The sequence below is a fragment of the Trachypithecus francoisi genome, unplaced genomic scaffold, assembly GCF_009764315.1.
Source record: "Trachypithecus francoisi isolate TF-2019V2 unplaced genomic scaffold, Tfra_2.0 Lachesis_group5, whole genome shotgun sequence".
NCBI lineage: Eukaryota > Metazoa > Chordata > Mammalia > Primates > Cercopithecidae > Trachypithecus > Trachypithecus francoisi.
In genome coordinates this window covers 48,986,518-49,005,494 of record NW_022681470.1, presented here as the reverse complement: position 1 = coordinate 49,005,494, position 18,977 = coordinate 48,986,518, and the positions used below count along the sequence as shown (strand labels likewise).

General features: G+C 34.0%; 1 protein-coding gene across 2 annotated transcripts in view; it reads right to left on the bottom strand.

Moving 5' to 3' along the window:
- Positions 1-1,052: 1,052 nt before the first annotated feature.
- RGS18 (regulator of G protein signaling 18) overlaps positions 1,053-18,977 on the bottom strand; it is a 28,798-nt gene continuing 10,873 nt past the window's right edge. The window contains exons 4-5 of one of the 2 annotated variants that reach the window (XM_033200625.1): positions 7,505-7,695; positions 1,053-4,280 (exon numbers count right to left, since the gene is read on the bottom strand). In XM_033200625.1, the coding sequence (XP_033056516.1) occupies positions 4,023-4,280; positions 7,505-7,695 (449 nt within the window). In that variant the 3' untranslated portion in view covers positions 1,053-4,022. The remainder of the gene's footprint in view (positions 4,281-7,504; positions 7,696-18,977) is intronic. The other variant, XM_033200626.1, reaches the window with a different exon arrangement.

The window sequence follows — 18,977 nt, the reverse complement described above, 5'->3', positions numbered from 1 at the left end:
GAAATAATAAGATTGTAGACAAAATATCTAAAATTTAATATTGTTATTTTAGCAAATGTCTGACATTTAAAATAGTTGCTTTGCTTATTACTTCTAAAAGTTTCATTTCTACTCTATAAAATTTAATTAGTAGATAAGATTCCAGGTAAATGTATATATTTACTGTTAAATAATTATGTCTTTCAAAACACAGCTCAATCTCATTTTTTTAGTTTTCCAAATGTAACATTTTACTACCTGTGCTGCTAAATTTGTATTGTTTCCCAAGTGATTTAATTTTTTAAATGTTTCTTAAACTTTTTGTTTTTTCATCTTCAAAGGACCCCTCTGTAACTGGTTGATTTATAGGGTAAAACCAATAAAATGAAATGACCAAAATCTTCAAACCCTTAACAGAATGTATTTATATGTACATATACTTTCTGTTCTGCTTTTGTTTTATAAAAGATGCACAAAGATATGCAAGTTAGTGAATCTTTTGTATTGTCCTTAAATGAGGAAATTAGCTACTTAACTCCTAGCTTCAAAAGGTAAGTGATAATCTGCACAATTGGTCGTAGAAGGATTTGCTATTTGGGATACATATGAAGAAAAGTTTAAAACATGGCTCTCAGCTGCGTATTGCAGAATGCAAACTTTATCAGAGAATATACCATGAAGAGAGTTTTTCTTTCTCTCTCTTTCCCTGTCACTCCCACTGTTAAATTCACTTTTGGATGCCCAGAAGCTAGCAGTAGCAATCAAACACAAGTGTTCAATAAATACTTGTTCATTTATTCAAGTTATAGAATATGAGTTTTGATAAGTTGTACCAACTTTTATTTTCATTGCTGAAAAGGCTTCAGATGACATAGCTAAACAAACGTGGTTAAATTTGTGTTGGTAATTTTTTTCCTTTTTAGGCAGATGATAAAGAGCCAGGAAATTAAATATAAGAACAGTCAATGTGGCACAATGAAAACAAATTAATCTTTTTAAATTTAGTTAATGCCATAGCTAAGACTTAGCATCTGATGAGGTGGGTCGGGGAGGGTATACATCTTCACCATGCATTTTTTTTTTTCCTCTTAACGAAGATCTGCACTGCACATAACTAAAAAGTTAAGGGTTGTTTTTTTTATAAAAGCTTTTTCTTTAGAAAAATGCTTATGCTTAAAATGTTCCCATATTTTAATTTAGCTGAAAAAGCATTTTTTATGAAGTAAAAATTGTAAAATTTTGAGGAGAGCAATAGTTATCCCCATACTTTAGTCAAGAAAAATCTCATTATTCTCAAAGATATTTTCTGATTTGTAACCAAGACATTATTATAAAAATTTATGTTAAAATTAAAATGTGACACTTAAACACAGGGAATAATTTCTAAAATCCATCCACACGCTTGAAGTCAAGCACTTTGCAAATACTAACAATTTAATCACCACAAAAACATTGTGAAGATTTTATTCCAATATTACAAATAAAAAATTGAAAATAAGAATTTAGGTAGTTTTCTCAACATAGTACACTTGGTAGATAGTAGAGATACAGTTCAAATAAAAATGCACCACAAATTAAAGACTTTACTCTTTGCTGAAATACGACTCTAACTTCTTTATAATGCTTCCTTTTGATTTCACCTGACTTTGCAATCACTTATTGATCTTTTATTATGTTCATAACTTGACAGCCTAGGTATTTACTATTGCTTATGGACTTCAAAAAATGCCCCAAATTATCTAATTCAACCCAACTTTATTTATCATCTAATACTTTAAAGACATTGTTATCATACACTGGACTGGTCAAAAAAAAATTCAGACTCTATTTCCTGTGGCTTCTTTCCTTCATATGTTTCTGGGTTTTCTTTAATCTTGTGCCCTATTCTTAGACAAACATCCCATGTTAACTTTTAGTCTTAAGTTTTCCTTTATTAATTATACTTATTTGTCTCTTTTCCTTGGATACACATCAAGAGTTGCTTTGGAGAATATCAAGTGAACAAATTAGAATTAATTAGTGTTCTTTATGTGGGGACCATAAAGAACACTAGAAAGTAGAAATCCTGAGTCTTTATCTTAAAACGAATGTGGATGGAAAGAGTCCTTAGAAGTTATACAAACTTCTGAGGATCCCACATCCAGTTAGGGGAACTTGCATATCTGAGGCTTTCAAGTCTAGTTTCAATTGGTGCATTCTGCCATCATTCAGCCAACACTCAGTGCTTTCTGTGCATCTGTACTTGGCTGCTTTCAGTTGTCCAATTATTTATTTTGTTTCTGTATTTGTCCATGTTTTCTTCTCTAGAGAGTGCAAAGTTTTTGAAGTCAGTGATTAATTTTATGAAGAAGTCCTGGTATGTTTTTGAAGCATCTCATTGAATATTTCGTAATTTAACAAAGAGATCAGATGATTTTGAATAGCATTATATATGGAAAAGCTACATGACACATATTTGTGGTACCAGAACAACGCTATTAAAATCAGCCCATGATGTTTCTGATGAGATCACAAAGTTTGTATCAAGTCTTAATCCTGTATATGAAACAATTAAATTCTATACATAAAAAGAAAACAGGAATTAACCAAGGAAACCATAAAAATCACCTTTTTAGTTGATTTCTGAAATGCAAGATACTTTGTTTTTATATTCACAACAGTTTAAACAACTGATATAGCATTAAGATCAATGATACAATAACTCAATTAATACTTTCTCTCCCAATATTACTCTAAAAGAAGAAAATATGTTTATTCCTTATACATAACAGGAAGGATAATCAACATTCAGTGAAAGCTTTTATTGTCAGATAAACTTAACTGTATGAATGAAGTTAAAAATATTTATCACTATAAATGATCTAAAGTTTTTACATTTTACATTTCCACTAACGTTATGTTTCCAAAGCCTAAGGCACGGCATTTTTAAATACAAATATTTACAGACCATGTAACACATTTAAAATTAAATATCTTTTTAAAACAGTGACATAAAAATGTATTAGTATAATCTTATTTGAATAATAATTACTTAAGCAGATTTGTTTAACAAGAATATAATCAATGAGATAACACTTTCTGAATATGAACCAATGCGGCAGATGACCAAATCGCGAGAGCCTTAGGCTCTTTGCTTCTTCCCCTCATCTCGTTTCTGATTTCTACCCACAATTTCAAAGGACCAAACATGAGACCTCCTGGGCAAAACCTTCTCTGGTTTTTATTCAAGCCATTGATGGCCTAATAGTTTAGTAGCAAGTTTCCTTAGCAGGTGAGAAGGTAGTCTACTCGGTTCCCTACCTGGAGATATGCAAAATCTGGTCATGTTTCTGTGACCAACAGAAGTGCTTTGTATAACTGGGTATGTCAATGCTCACTTAGGAATGAGTTCAGATGTGGATCTTATTCTCAGTCATTAATCTAGATTATATTTAATCTGAAGTTCTGTAGAGACGAATGTGTCTTCACAAAAGTTCCTGTTGCTGGTTTATAACTAGAAGTGATGTTACTATTCTTGGGACAGGGTTAGTAGTAACCCAATAATAAATGTTCTTCCTCTCCCATTGTAAGAACCAGATCACTTCTGCACTATTACCGAAAAAAGAGAACATTCATTATGGAAGATGCTATCTGAACATTTGGATATCTGAGTATTATTATATTTATATAACACATATTATGCCGCTTTTGTTAAAAATCCCAACTAGATTTTTGTTTGAACTGTTGACAACTTTGCAAAAGCTTAACTTTTACTTAACTCTACAATCTTATAAAACATTATTACTTTTTTCTACTGCCTTTTAATTAAGAAATAAGTTTTTTTCTGATTATGAATGGAATGACATCAAATAGAAGGTTTTACAGAATATACTGACAGATACTGTATGTATTTTGTTAACAAAAAGTTTTGTTTTTACATTTTTAAAATCATTTCACGTGACATATTTCAGTTTAAAGGATGGGACCAGATCTTAACATAAACATGCGATATGTTAGAAGCAGATGTATAAGTTTGTCATAAAAATGAGCAAAATAAATTTTCTTTATAACCAAATGGCAACATCTGATTGTACATCTTGGAATTCATTGCAGGTAAATGAGCGTGATCGTCTCCTAAGATTTGTTGGTCTCTGAGGTCTTCCTTCAATCAAGTCTAAATAGATGTCAGATTTCAGAAAACGTGCATAACTGTCTTGTTCCATGAGCTGATATACTCTGCTTTGTGCAGCATCAAAACTGTGGAGGGTAGGTTGAGTGATGCTCTTTGTAATGACTTCTTTGGTGTGAAAATCAAGGTTAACCTGGATAAACAGAAAAAAAAAATGAGATTATAGTTAATATGCTTATATAAACAACTTTGAGAAACAGTACAGGACTGATGCAATGTTGGAGTGGGCATAGTGGGCTTAGAAGCTGATATAGTTTGGATGTGTGTAGCCTGCCCAAACCGCATGTTTAATTGTAATCCCCAGCATTGGAGGTGGAGCCTGGTGGGCAGTTATTGGATCATGGGAGCGGATTTCTCATGAATGGTTCAAAACCATCCCCTTAGTGCTGTCCTTGTGATAGTGAGTGGTTTCTTGCAAGATCTGGCTGTTTAAAAGTGTGTGGCACCTCACTCTGTCTTTTGCTCCTGCTCCTGAAATGTGAGATAACTGTCCCCCCTCTGCCTTTTGCCATGATTGGAAGCTTCCTGAGATCTTCTCAGAAGCAGATGCTGTTAGGCTTCCTATATAGCCTGCAGAACCATGAATCAGTTCAAGTTATTTTCTTATAAATTACCTAGTCTCAGGTATTTCTATTTTTTTTTTTTAGCATATACCAAAAACTGTATTCTTTCTGTGACTGAATATTCCATTCTATGGGTATACCACGTTTCGTTTATCCATTCATTTGTTGGTAAACAATTGGGTTGTTTCCACATTTTGGTTATTGTGAACAATGCTGTTGTGAACACTGGTGTTGATTACAGTGCAAGAATGGCCCTAATATAGATGCTTGGGTGTTTTCCTCTATTCTTGACCAGCATTTCATCTGGTTCTTCTCTCCTGGAATTCCTGGTCCTTCCTACTGCCTACGAATTTAGAATAATGGCATATTGAACTGCTAAAGATCATGTAAATAGTTAAAGCATAACTCATTTTCAAAATAGGTAACTAAACCTCACAGAGGTTAAATTATTTGAGTCATGGGAAAAAAATGAGCTGGAGCACATTCGAGATTTTAATATGGGACTTCTACTTATTCCAGTGCTTATTTCATTATGTTATGATGCTTTCCTCCAAGCGAACATATGCTGTAGTATGAATGTCTTTTAAAGATATAAAATTCTTTAATGCCTTGTATCATAGCACTGCATATATATCTGGTTCTGATGGTGGTAGGTTTTCAGGTAGAGACTTTCTTTCCCCTTGTCCATAACACAATACAACTAGCTGCCTTTTTTCAAAAAAACAAAACAAAACAAGACAAAACAACAACAACAAAAAGATGTAAAACGTTGGTTTTGGGATAATCACTATTTATAAAACACATGTTAGAAACTTTGAAACTCTATTTAATTAATATTTGAGCGCAGTCAAGTCATATTTGCTAGTCTTATAACCATTTTAGCAATTGTTTCACACAGTTACTTCACATTGAGTTTGGAGTAAAAGAAAATCTCAATTGTTTTCCACTTGAAAACTTGCCTAGTTAGGTTTACCTCATCTCTCTATTGTAAAATTTTTCTTTTAACCTGTCTTTAAAGTAGCTCTAAAGCAAACAAAACTGTGTATAAATAGATGAGCCAAAATTAAAATGGTACATGATGCAAACTTCTTGATGTCTCTTGACTTCCTCACTTACAGAAATCTTTAGTTTCTATGAGAGGTTGCTTGTGCTAAAGTGATTAATATGATTAAGTGAATGAATCTAAATGTTTCAATTGATCATATTCACTCTTAGTCTAGAAAGAAAATAACTCTGAGAAGTGACTTTAATTGTACTTTTTCTTCTATGATAGTATCTTACAATGTCTTCCATTTGTATGGATAAATCTGTATAAATATCTTCACTCCAGCAACATTATGAACATTCTGGTAGAATGTATGAGGGTACAAATTTGATAAAGGCAGATTACCTAAAAAATTTAGCTCTGAATAGACATTTCTCAAAAAAGACATAAAGTGCCATTTTGGACAAAATGTTCAACATCATTTACCCATCAGGGATATGCAAGTGGAAACCATAATGAGATATCAACTCACTTCAGTTAGAACAACTATTAATGAAAAAGACAAAAAATAACAAATGTTGGTGAGGATGTAGAGAAAGAGAAGCTCATGCATTGGTGCACTGGTGGTGGGCATGTAAGGTAGTTCAGCCATTATAGAAAATAGTATAAGTATTCCTCAAAAATTAAAAATAAAACTATCATATGATCCAGCCATTCTACTTCTAGGTATCTATCTAAAGGAATTGAAATCAGCATGTTAAAAAGATATCTACACTCCCATGTTTATTGCAGCACTATTCACAGTATACAAGAGATGGAATCAACCTAAATGTCCATCAAAGGATGAATGTATAAAGAAAATGTGGTACATAGGGGACACTATTGAGGTATAAAAAAAAACAAAGAAACTCAGTCATCTGTGGCAACACGAGTGAACCTGGAGGACATTATGTTAAATGAAATAAGCCAGGCACACAAAAATAAGTACTACATGATCTGACCTGTATGTGGAATCTAATAAAGTTTCTCACATAGAAGTAGAGAGCAGAATAGTGGTTACCAAGGGCTAGGTAAGGTAGGAATGATGGGAGGATGGAGAAAGGATGAATCAACAGGTACAGCGATAGATAGGAAGAATAAGTTCTGGTGTTATATTACCTAATAGGTGATTATAGTGAGTAATAATACATGGTATATTTCTTTCTTTCTTTTTTTTTTTTTTTTTTTTTTTTTTTTTGAGACGGAGTCTCGCTCTGTCGCCCAAGCTGGAGTGCAGTGGTGCGATCTCCGCTCACTGCAAGCTCCACCGCCTCCCGGGTTCACGCCATTCTCCTGCCTCAGCCTCCCTAGAAGCTGGGACTACAGGCGCCTGCCACCACGCCCGGCTAATTTTTTTTTGTATTTTCAGTAGAGACGGGGTTTCACCGTGTTCTCCAGGATGGTCTCGATCTCCTGACCTCATGATCCACCCGCCTCGGCCTCCCAAAGTGCTAGGATTACAGGCGTGAGCCACCGCGCCCGGCCAATACATGGTATATTTCAAGAGAGCTAGAAAAGAACATATTCAATATTATCACCACAAAGAAATGATAAGTGTTTAATTTGATGAACATGCTAACTCTGATTTTATCATTATACAATGCATATATATATATTAAAACATGACACTGTATTCCATTAACATGTATAATTATTACATGTCAAGTATAAATAAAAATAAGTTGGGAAAAATATAATTCACAATTTTAAAATAAAATTATCAAAAATTTTGAAAGCAGTTATACATTTTTACAGTTATCTTTACTGTACCTCTTTTGGAGCATCAGTCTTTATAAATTTCTCATATATTGCTTTTGCTTTAAGGTGAATTTGTTGAGGTCCTTTGCTTTTCTTGAAATCTTCACAGGCTATCCAAAATTCAATATTTTCCTCACTGAATTCAGTTTTAAGAAATCTGGTAAAAGTCTCTAGTCCATCTATCAAGAAAATAAATAATATAACTACAAATATTATTAAAGTTGGAACATTTACTGATTGATAATAAATGAAACATAATTGCAAATATTAACAGAAAAGCTACATCCTCCCTCTAATGCAGCACCGCAGCACACATCTTGCACAATATACATGAGAGACCTCATGTAGTTTTCACAACCATAAAAGGAAAGTATTATTCCCACTGAAATAAGGCCAGTATCTCACTCAGGCTTAAGTTTGACTTTAGGACTAAGATTAAGAGGGACCCACTACAGTGGACCTCACTTTGTGTCTCTTTTATCCATTCCCCTCCCAGAGTGTGAGGGGTGATTGCACAGAGTCAAGAAGCCATTACAGTTGGAACGGATCCTACCTACTGCTACACCATGCCTTTGAATTTCAGGATCTTGAGACTCCCTGACTAAAAGCTCTATGCTTCCAGCATTTACACAGTCTTTTCTCCAAGTCCATCTACCAAAAACACGCTGACTCACTGGTAGGTATACCCTTAGACCTGACTATGAACAAGGCTTCAATTTGCAGGCTGGAGTGTGTACTCAAATGTGCAAAGGGCTGCTCACAGTGTGAAACCAAACCATGGAGGAAAAGAAAAAGGTGCTAGGTCATGTTTATAGAGTGGAATTGTTAAGTGTCTGAAAATTTTAAATTCAAATATAATCTTCCAAGTGGCTTACAAAGTATATTTGTTAAAGCAGAAGGATAACATATATATTTATTTTAAAGTTATTAGTTTCCATAGCTCATAAACATTTAGACATATAGCATGGGACCTCTTTTTCACATTTTATCTTGCCCCATAAGTGTTAGGGGCAGGTATCAAGTCTTGTGGAAGACAGTCTGAGCTCAAATTAGTGTTCATTTAGTTACTCTGTGGCCTTTAGCGTATTACGTTTTCTTTCTGTGTCTTAGTTTTTCAATATTTAACATTAAGATAATAATGATCCCCACCTGATAGGGCTGTTGAGAAAATTAAATGTGTTAAAACACACGAGGTGTTTGAAACAGTAAGTGGGACATATTAAGAACTCCATAAGGGCTCTAATGGTGGCTGTGATGATGATGGTGATCTTGATAATTTTTATTTAAGGCTCACGAATATGACATTTACATAACTAAAAAAGTGGCAGACTTTGGATTCAACCCTAAGACAATGTGACTTCAAAACTAGGGCTCTTTCAACTATCCTTTTTAACACTCTACTTACTTTTAAGCCTTTTAAAAGTTAAACGTTTTTATTTTGAGAAAATTGTAGATTTACATGGATTCGTAGGAAGTAATGAGAGAGACCCCATGTATTCTTTATCCAGTTTTCACCAATGTAACAACTTGGAAAACTACAGTGAAATATCACAGCTAGGATAGTGACATTAATTAATATAATCAAGATACAGAAAGTTACAAGTATAACTCATGTTGCCCTTTTACAGCCACCCTTACATCTCCCCACATATAATTCTTTTTAACCCCAGGGAACCACGAATCTGGTCTCCATTGCTATAATTTTGTCAACTCAAGGATGTTATATAAATTAAATCATATAGTATATGTTGTTTTAGATGTTTATATTTTCCACACAGCATGATTCTCTGGAGATTTATTCAGGTTGATGGATGTATCAACGGCCTGTTTCTCTTTGTTGCTGTATTATATTCCATGATGTGAATATACTATCATATGTTTAACCATTCTGCCATTGAAGGAAACATGGGTTATTTTTTTTTTTTTTAGTTATTACAAATAAATCTGCTATAAACATTTATGTATAGTTTTTAAAAATGTACACAAGTCTTTATTTATCTGGAATAAATTCCAAGGAGTGAAATTGCTTGGGTGTATGGTAGCTGCACCATAGAAATGTTGAGGGAAGGGAAATATGTTCCTAATGGATTTTTCAGATAAACTTTCTCAGAATAAATCACATTTGAGTTGGATTTAAATGAGTTTTAGCAATCTTTCTTTAGATTCACTCTCACTCTCTAGTTATAGCCCATTTCTCTTTCTGCTCTGCTTATGTAAGTTATTGCATAAGGAAATATCATGAGTCCCATCTGGACTTCCCACTTGGTAGCATCTGATAGTACTGACCCCCTCCTTTTTCAAATACTCTTCCACATAGGTTTGTAGGATGCCATATCTCCTAGTTCATACTGTGTGATCGTTTCTTTATGTGTTGTCTGTTTAGGTTTAACTCCCTCTGTTCCCCATTAAATGTGCTGTTTGCTAAAATTCTGTCCTTTACATTCTCCTTTTCCTTCTTCTTTCCTTTATCTTCCCTATTTGCCAATCTTCTCTCTTGACATTTTCCTGAACTCCTGTTTTCTGACATCCGACTGTACTTTGTGCATATTGTTAACACCTACAGACAAAATGAGGTATTAGAACAATTCTGAAAAACAATAAAGTTTTTCTTTTACATGTTGATATCATTAAAATATTTTAATCTTCTTACAGGAAATTTTTAAAAAAAATCTTAACTTCAAATATTCCTCTAGCTACTAACATATCTTTTCTCCTTACAAATATAAAATCTTTGATTAAGTTTTCTACACTTCGTCCCTTAATCCCCTCTATCTCATTTACTTTCCAACACACAAAAATGTGGTTTCTATTCAACACTTTACTCAAATTATTTTTGCCAAATTGACTTAATGTTATAGTTAGTGAACATTTTGTTTCCAGTCCATATGTTATTTCATCTCTCCACAACAGCAGGCACGGTAGAGAATTGCCTGTAATTCTCTTCAATGGCAGCTAAACTCCAGAGTTTCCTATTACACCTCTGACTATTGCATCCCCAAATCCTTCTCAGTTTATCCTTCAGCTCTCTCTTAAACTCATTTCCTGAAAAATTACTTCAATACCCAAATACAATCAATATGCAGATGATTCTTAGAACTTATCTCAAGCCTCTTTTTCCTGAGCTCCAAGTTTATATCAACCAACATGTGAGAAACATCATTGAACTGACCATTGAATTAGTCATATGAATGGTGCATTTATCATCTTTACCCCAAACCTTCCCTGCATACATTTCCCATTTAATGACTCTATCCACTCAGGGATATAAACAGGAACCCTGGCATTTATTCTCAAGGATATTTAATTTTCCTCTTATCTCACACATAGCTGATAATCAAATCTTGTAAAATTTCCCCTTTCATATATCCTATGTCTGTCTTTTTATTTTTGTGCGATCTGTAATTACTTTTATTTAGACGGGAACTGTCTCTCACACAAATTATTATAAAAACCTCCTAACTGGTGACCCTGAATTTAGGTTTTCCTTGTCTCTTCCTCCAACCTCCAAGTGTATTATCCACATTCTAGTCAGCAATATCTTTCTGCAGTACAAATTTTATTATGATTCTTCACCGTTTAAACTGTCGCAATAGCGTTCATCTCTTCCTACCATGTTTTTACACTGATTTAAGCTCCACTCACAGAGAAACATGTATAGTTCCATTCATGTGCCGTGTTCCTGAATCTCTTAGTTTTAGCTCCTGTTGAGAATACTTTTCCCTTCCTATTCTAAATCCATAAAGCAATTTTATAAATCTAATCCATACAGCTTATATTCATTGAGGTTGAAATTACATTTCATCTTGTCCGGAAAGACTTTACCAATCTCTAAAGAATGAGTTGGGAGTCCTTCATATATGGCCTTTTACTGTGCTGAGTAAACTTAAAATATTGTACTGCAGTTGCCTGTTAATGTTTGTTTTCCAGGCTACACTGTAACATACATAAGATGAAGACCCTTGCCTAATTTGGTGACCCTTGTCACCAGATTTCCAGTACCCAACATGAGAAATAACTCAATAATTATTTAATAATACTAAAATAAATTATCAACAAATAATTGAATTAATGATAAAAATGCAGAATTATATTTAAAAATATGTAACAGTTCTAGGAAATATTTTGTGTACTAAATGAAATATCAGACCTATCATATTTACAAGAGATATGGACAATCAGAGCTAGTAACATAAAGCAAAAAATAAAACAAAAATCCACAAAATTTTGTCCTATTGTTAATATGGACAAAAATATGTAATTAAAAATATACCAGTTTGTTAAAAATGTTAATTCTTAGCTTGATGATATTAAACAATTAATATTCTAGTTTCATGCTTGGCAAGCAAAATTTTTAATACACTTTGGCTGCTTCTTTGGTCATATGAAAAGGTAGAGAAATGGCTATCAGTGACAGTTTTATTTCTGAATCTATATTATTAGTTTGGAATTCAACCTTATGAGTTTTGCCAATGTGAGCCTTCCACTGAGAGTTGGGTCCTTCCTGGCATGCCAACAAGGTGACGGCATCAATTTTGAGAACTTGTGAAGCCGGAGTTTGTGGTAAATGCCAGTCTATATGACTTTGGACAAGCTGACAAACATTTCTGGAGGTACACTGCTCTCTGTTGGATATCACTATGAGTTATTCAAACATATCTTATAATGTATTCCTTATTTTGTTCAACTACTTTATTAAATTTGTTTGTTTGGATCTTGAACTCCCCACTGAATAACTCATTAGTTAATCGAAACAATATTGATCACATGCTATGTTCCAGACACTGGTCTAGGTACCAGAAGTGGACAAAGCCCTTGATTTGATATTTAATCTATAGAGCCCTACCTTAAATAGAAAAACATATTAGTATTACACTATTAAGAAGAGGAGAGTCATTACAAAGTAATGGGAACCAGGCTTGTCCTCCTACCACAAATAACTATAAAACTAGAAAAAATATTGAGGCAGTAGTTTTCAAGCAGAATACAACTGGCAACAGGTGAGAAGAAAAACACATAAAGTGAGTGCTAGGTTTGTTCTGGCTTTCTACCTGGGGGCATTTTTAAGACTGGAATGCATGAAGACGGAGGCTAAACAAACTACGAAATCTTGCTGAATTGAGGAGGCAGAGATACAAGTTTGGGCATTATGATGTGTTTGGAATTTGTGGGTCAGGCTACTGAAAAAAGGAGACATGCAGAAGGGTGTGGGACAGTTTGACAGTTTAAGTGACCTTGTACCAACTTGTTCTCTCTTTTTTGTCACTTGTAGTTCTCAAAAATAAATGTACAATGCGCTGACAATGCAACATCCTGAGATAAGAAGAAACTGACCAGAATAACCCTGCTCTGTTCCTTTGCTACCCCAAAATAGGATCTTCTTTAACACTTTAGTCCTGGGATACCTGTATTCCCTCAGACATAAAAACCAGGACAGGCTGCTTTCTGGGATCCCTCAGCTGCAGTGCAATTGGAACATCATAGACAAGATTTAATTCACTCTTAACAGCTTTTCTGAGTGTTGAGGGAGCAGCTCATTATGAATACTAGGCTTCTATTATCCCTTGCTGCCTATTTGCAAGTACTAAAGTTGCTTTGCCCAACTAGTTGTATCAGTATTCTATCATAGTGGATTTGTGCAAGTAATCAAAAATTGTAGCCCAAGATATAGGGGGCTTAATTGGTAACCAGTGCACAGTGAATCTGCTTTATAAAGGGACTCAGAAGCCTGCATGCAGTTTTCCTGCAGAGTCTTGACTGAGGGTTAAGCTGCACATGAGTAGGGCAAATTTTGTGAAGTCTAGAAGAGGATAGATGCTATGGGACTGAGGCAAATGCAGATAGGAGAGTTTTGATAGGTCTGGATGACTTTGGATTTCTGGCTCAGCCATAGAAGAGATACCAAAGAAAGGTCATGTTTCTGGTATAAATACTATGTCTTGTCCTACTACTAAGAAAGGTCTTGTCCTCATGCTAAGACAATTCTGAGAGACACCAGCCTTAATCAGAAAAAAATCAAGAGGATACAACAGTGATTTAATTCACTTCCAGAAAAATGATTCAATACTCTTTAAGGGAAGACCACATAATTTAGACTACTATGTCTTCCTCTATGCTCACATGCAAAAAAAAAAAAAAAAAAATTAGTCATGTAAGATTTTCACGACTCATTATCAATATTTTGTTTGTTGATAAAATATCAATAAAAACTGATCATGAGGTATCTAAAATGTTGGAAATAGCAGACAAAAACTTTAAGAAAGCTCATATAAATGTTTTGAAAAACACAAAGGTTAAAAAAGACCTAAGACAAAATTTAAACTATAAAAAATAATCAAGTTGAAATTCAGGAAATAAAATGTAAAGTATTTAAAATAAAAAAATATTGGATGGTCATGGCAACAGATTAAAGACTGCAGAAGGGATGAGTATGCTAGCAGGCAGTTGGATAGAAGATAGATTTACTTAATCTAAATAAGGTAGGAAAGGAGGAAAAGAAAAAGAACAATAACAAAATGAAGAAACAAATAGAAAATAAATGTAAGATATTAAATCCAATCCCATATATATCAATGATGAGATAACATTTAAATGAGCTAAACATTCCAATTAAAAGTTAGAGATTATCTGACTGGGTTAAAAAGTAAAAACAGACTACATGTTGGCAATAAGAGACATATTAAATGAAAAATATCAGGAAGATGAAGAAAATGGATAAAAATGTTACGCAGTGCAGAGGTTAAGCATAATAAATCTGAATAAAAAATCTTCATATGGCTTGAAAAAGTAACTTCAAAATAAAGAGTATTTCTATTTTGTAATTTTAAAGTGACCAATTATTACTAGTACATAACAATCCTGAACATATATGAACTTAATTTAGCGCTTCAAAATACATGAAGCAAGCTAATAGAACTAAGAGAAGTAGAAAAATTCACAATTTAGATATAGATTTTAATTCTGCTTACTCATTAATTCATAGAAAAAAGGAGAGAGAATATCAGTGACAATATATACAACTTAAACATCATTAATTCGACTGAATTGAAAATTACAAAATGATCTACCAAACACATCTTTTCAAATGCACAAGGAATATTATCCCAGATAGACTCTGTGTTAGACTCATAATATGAGCCTAAATAAATTTCAGAAAACTTGACACCTTATAGATATGTCCTTTGCCCACAAGGGGTTTGAATTAATAACTGACACTAATAACATAGATAAAAACAAAACAAAAATAAACATTTGAAAATAAGCACACAATAACCAGTGTGTTTGTGATACATATGTAATAAACACAATAACCTACATCTTAAAGAAATCACAAGGAAAATTAGGAAAATATTTATACTTGAATTATAGTGAAAGTACAGCAGATCAAAAATTTGTGAGATGCAGCTTAAACAGTGGTCAGAGAGAATTTTATTACACAAAATGGTGGTCTAGTTAAAAAAAAAAAGAAAAGAAAAAAAAACAAGAAGGGTATACAAATTAAGATCTAGTTTCCACCTTAAGAAACTTGAAAAGAAGAGCAAATTAAATACACAGTCAATAGAAGAAAAAAGTAAAAATGAAAACAAGAGGAAAAATATATGTAATAGGAAAACTATAGAGGAGATTAACAAAGCCAAAGTTGGTTCTGAAAAACATTAATAAAATAGAATCCCCAGGAAGAGTCTTTCACATTAGGAAGCAAACCTTAAATATTAGTATAGATCTTACATATATAACAAATAAATGAATATTATGAGACTTAATGCCAGTAAATATAATTTATATGACATAAGGAAATTGTTTAAAAAAACAATAAAGCTATACCCAAACTGATACTTGAAGAAGTGGAAGATCTGGTAGCCCTAATTCAATTAATAGATTTTGTGATAAAACATTTCTCTCCCCCCCCACAAAATACCTGGGACCAAATTTAGTAAATTCCATCAAACATTTAAGAAAAAAAAAATGTATTTTAATCTTACACACTTGCTTCAAGAAAATTGAGAGGGGATGAACACTTTCCATTTTATGAGATGAGGATAACTCTAATACCAAAACTTGACACTCTCCCCCATAAAAAAATAAGTAAAAACTAAGAAAAGAAGAAAGTTACACAGCATCTCTGATGACTATAGCTGCAAAGATTCTATACCAAGTATATTTTTTAAAAATCCAGCTATTTATAAAGAAGGTGCAAATATTCTGGCATTATGGCTGAAAAAAGTTGAAATAAATGTAGCTTTGTCTGTTCAACTTATTTTAACTTAGATTGCCACATTTTTTTTTTTTAATGTTTACAGCTCTCTAGAACTATTCCTTGTGGTCAATGACTATTACTAATATAAAAAGTTCCATATAAAATGAAACAAGAAGAATACATTTCTATTGGTAGAATTATGGTAATAACTAAGAGGTTTTACATTTATAACATGTTTAGAGGTTTTGAAGGTTGTTATTTATATATATTACCTCATTTAATTTTTATAACAGATACATGGAATATGTCTTATTTTCATTTTCTTAGATGAGAAAACTGAGATTCAGATAAGTTCAGTTGCCCCAGATTTCATACGTGTGTGTGTGTGCATATTTTTCTCAGGACAGCATTGTCTCCTTTGGTAGGCTGAGAAATAACCCTCCAAAGTTGTTCATGCCCTAATCTCCAGGACCTGTGTGAAAAAAAGGAACTGAATATAATGCAGGACCTTGAGATGGGGGAGATTATCAGTGTAGATCCAATCTAATCACATGAGTCCTTAAAAGTAGAAGAGGCAAAAGAGTAGATCAGAGAGATGTGACCTAAGAAGGACCTGACTCTGCTGCTGGCTTTGAGTATGAAGAAGATAGTCATGACCCAGGAAATGTAATATGTTCTAGAAGGTGGGTCTCAGTCTGTTTTGTGTTGCTATAAAGGAATACCTGAGGCCGGGTAGTTTATATAGAGCAAAGGTTTATTTTACTCATAGTTCTGCAGGTGGTATAAGAAGCCTGCAGGCATATTCTTGGCTTCTGGAGAGGATTTTGAGTCAAAACATGGTGAAGACCAAAGAAGAAGTGGGCATGTGCAGACAGGGATCAAACCCAAGGGGCATCCTGGCTTCATAACAACCTACTCTTGAGGGAATGAATCCATTTCCCTGAGAACTAATCCAATCTTTCAAGAGTGAAAACTCACTATTGCTGAAACTGCACCAAGCCAGTCCTGGGGGAACTTCTCTCATGATAGAGACAAGTCCCCTAGGTGCCCCCTTCCAACATCACCACACTGAAGATCAAATTTCAACCTGAGATTTGGGGTCAGGGGACAAACAAAGGATCCAAAGCAGTGGGAATGATCCTCTGTCTGCAGCCAGCAAGGGAAGGAAGTAGCTGGTCTATAACTGCAAACAGCTTAATTCTGCCAACAATCCAAATGAGCAGAAACGGGATTCTTCCTTAAACCCTTTAAAAAAAGAACAGCCTGCTGACATCTTGATTTATTTTGATCAAATCCATACTGGACTTCTTACACAACTATAAGATAATAAAATTGTGTTGTTTTAATCACTGTAGTTGTGGTAAGTTGATACAGCAGCAACAGGAAACCACTACAATCCTCACATTATTCTTTTTGCATCACCATTTATTCCTCCTTTATATAGACTTTGTCTTCTTTGTCATGAAGCATCATTTTTTAATGTTGTAAGCAATCTTTTTCATGTATGAGAGTTCCAGGAACTTACTGTTTAGGAAATCAGTAGTTAGACAAAGACATGACAACCTATAGAAATCCCTAAGCTTTATAGTGTGGAATGATTCCAGCCACTACCACGAGAAAAGGATGACATAGGTCTCTTCTGCACCATGGTTTCTTCATTGGGATGTTTTCAACTGGACAAAGGGAGATCCATTTCTTTTCCTCAGTAAATTGACCATGAGCAACAGATGTTAGTAGTTACATGTTATTTAAGAAACTAGAGAGACAAGGGAAGGTTGGGCTCAAAAAGAATTTGACAAAGCATTGTAAAACTGACAAGCAACTTACAGAACTTGTCTGCATTCGTGAGATGCTAGTAAGATAATTTCTAGTGAAACACAACTCTCCGATGAAGGTCTTACTGCTAAGTGATTCCTGAATGAGTCAGCAAACTCTGACCACTGAGAAGCAAGAGTGATCAAGTTGCTCTTCTTTCTCTAGCTCAGTTAGTGTATTCTTTTCAAGATGGATTTCTCACCCTGAGTGATATGCTTTTCTCAGACTGTAAAAGGGAAATATAAAGGAACAATGGTTTTTTGAGGCATTCTGATACATTGTACATTTCCTTTGAATACCTAGAAATATATAGGTTTTCAGAGTAAAGTTAATGGTCTAGCTACAAAATAATTGCCAAAGTGAACAACAGGATGTCAGATTTGCTGGTTGTACTGTGGCTTATTAATAAGCACATAAGCACCCATAGGGATTATTGTTCCTTAGAACGTTCCTATTTGATTTTCCTTCCCATAATTCCTTTCACCATCTGCATTTGAGAACTTGGACTTGTATAAAAACAGTTTGTGCCATGAATTGTCCAAGACTATATTCCCTTAATTTTTGAAAACGAAATTGCAATATCTTCTCAAGACTTCAAGTAAACCTGGAGCCTTAGACTGATGACTTTAGGAAATAAGCTGAATAAGTATTGTTTGGCTGCTGATTGACAGCAGCTTGAGAATTTATTTCTTTTCCATTATGTAACTGGAGGGATGGTTTTACTACTTAGTCTATGGTTTTACTTGTCTTTTTTTTTTTTTTTCCTAATTTCCGCACCCCCCCCCCCATCTTCTATAATGATCTTGGCATAAAATAAGGAGACAAAGACAAAACATGCGGACATGCTGTGTTAGTTCATTTTGCATTGCTATAAAGGAATACCTGCGGCTGAGTAATTTATAAAGAACATAGATTTATTTAGCTCATAGTTCTGCAGGCTGTACACACATGGCACCAGCATCAGCTCAGCTTCTGATGAGGCCTCAGGAAGCTTTTACTCATGGAGGAAGGCAAAGGGGAAGCCAGTGTATCACAATATATGAGGCAGTGAGAAAAAAGGCAGGTCGCAGGCTTTTGTAAACAACCAGCTCACATGTTAATTGAAAGAATGAGAACTTGCTTATTACTGCAAAGACAGTACAAGCCATTCATGAGGGATTTGCTCTGTGACCCAAATGCCTCCCACTGGGCTCACCTTCAGCTTCAGAGGTCACATTTCAGCATGACATCTGGATAGGACACACAACCAAACCATATCACATGCCTTTCAAACCCTAAATTGTAATTGAAGTATAATTTGAAACATGGGGCAATGTTTAAGTATGTAAAAGAAAGCCACAACAAAAAACAATAATCTATGCACTAACTGGCCTGAACTAAACTTTAGGCAGTTAGCCTTAGCCTCTTCCCAGAACTACTTAAATTCTTCTTGAGAACTTTCCCCTTGAAAAATATTTAAGATAATGGAACCAACTA